This window comes from Meleagris gallopavo, unplaced genomic scaffold (genome assembly GCF_000146605.3).
Source record: "Meleagris gallopavo isolate NT-WF06-2002-E0010 breed Aviagen turkey brand Nicholas breeding stock unplaced genomic scaffold, Turkey_5.1 ChrUn_random_7180001866139, whole genome shotgun sequence".
Classification (NCBI taxonomy): domain Eukaryota; kingdom Metazoa; phylum Chordata; class Aves; order Galliformes; family Phasianidae; genus Meleagris; species Meleagris gallopavo.
The window spans coordinates 2,299-3,010 of NW_011131386.1; the positions used below are offsets into that span (position 1 = coordinate 2,299).

A 712-nucleotide genomic window follows, 5' to 3' on the forward strand; every position below is an offset into this window, starting at 1 on the left:
TGGGGAGGGGGTCAATGAGGATCTGCTCCCTCCCAATTAACCCCTTGTGGCCCGCAGGGAAGGAATACGCCAAGGCCGACAGCCGCTACATGACGTGAGTTGGGGTCTGTGGGGGGGATATGGGGTGACCCCAGGGGTCTCTGCTGCACCCGGCTGTGTGTGTGCCCCCCTCCTCCACCCCTCCAGGAGCGATGACTTCACGGTGGCCATGGAGTCGGTGACAGCGTGGGCTTGGGGACCCCTCAGCTTCCTCACCTTCCTCGCTTTCCTATGCCGTCATCCGGCCCGCTTCGTGCTGCAGCTCATCGTCTCCCTCGGTACGTGGGGTCACCTGGATGGGGTCCTGCCTCTATGCCTCCTCCCTAACGTGACTCATCTCCCCCCCTGTAGGGCAGCTCTACGGGGACATCCTTTACTTCGCCACGGAGGCGCGGGCGGGTTGGACCCACAGCGACCCCCGCCCGCTTTATTTTTGGGTGTACTTTGTGGGGCTCAATGGGATCTGGGTGGTGGTGCCCGCCGCCCTCATCGCCGATGCCTGCAAACACCTCTCAGCTGCCCAGCGTGCCCACGACAGCCCCCGGCAGAAGGCACATTGACCCCCAGGACTCCTTTGGTCCCGACCCAGAAGCCCCACAGCCCCCCACATTCGGACCTGAGACCTTCGGAGCACCCTTGGTTGCACCCAAGACCTCTGCAGCCACCTGGCTCC

At 64.2% G+C, this 712-nt stretch overlaps 1 protein-coding gene across 1 annotated transcript; it reads left to right on the forward strand.

Moving 5' to 3' along the window:
- The first annotated feature begins 6 nt into the window (after nt 1–6).
- LOC104916040 (3-beta-hydroxysteroid-Delta(8),Delta(7)-isomerase-like) lies at nt 7–706 on the forward strand. Its single transcript, XM_010727012.2, has 3 exons — nt 7–94; nt 187–317; nt 391–706. Exons 1-3 carry the CDS (start codon nt 15–17, stop codon nt 597–599), a joined length of 420 nt encoding a protein of 139 aa, XP_010725314.1. The 5' UTR covers nt 7–14; the 3' UTR covers nt 600–706.
- Nucleotides 707–712: the final 6 nt, after the last annotated feature.

Excerpts from the sequence above, each read along its gene's own strand:
- LOC104916040 (XM_010727012.2), top strand. The coding sequence starts at position 15 with ATGAGGATCTGCTCCCTCCCAATTAACCCCTTGTGGCCCGCAGGGAAG. Across the intron at positions 95-186 it reads GCCGACAGCCGCTACATGAC|GAGCGATGACTTCACGGTGG; the intron begins GTGAGTTGGGGT and ends CCACCCCTCCAG. Across the intron at positions 318-390 it reads GCAGCTCATCGTCTCCCTCG|GGCAGCTCTACGGGGACATC; the intron begins GTACGTGGGGTC and ends CCCCCCCTGTAG.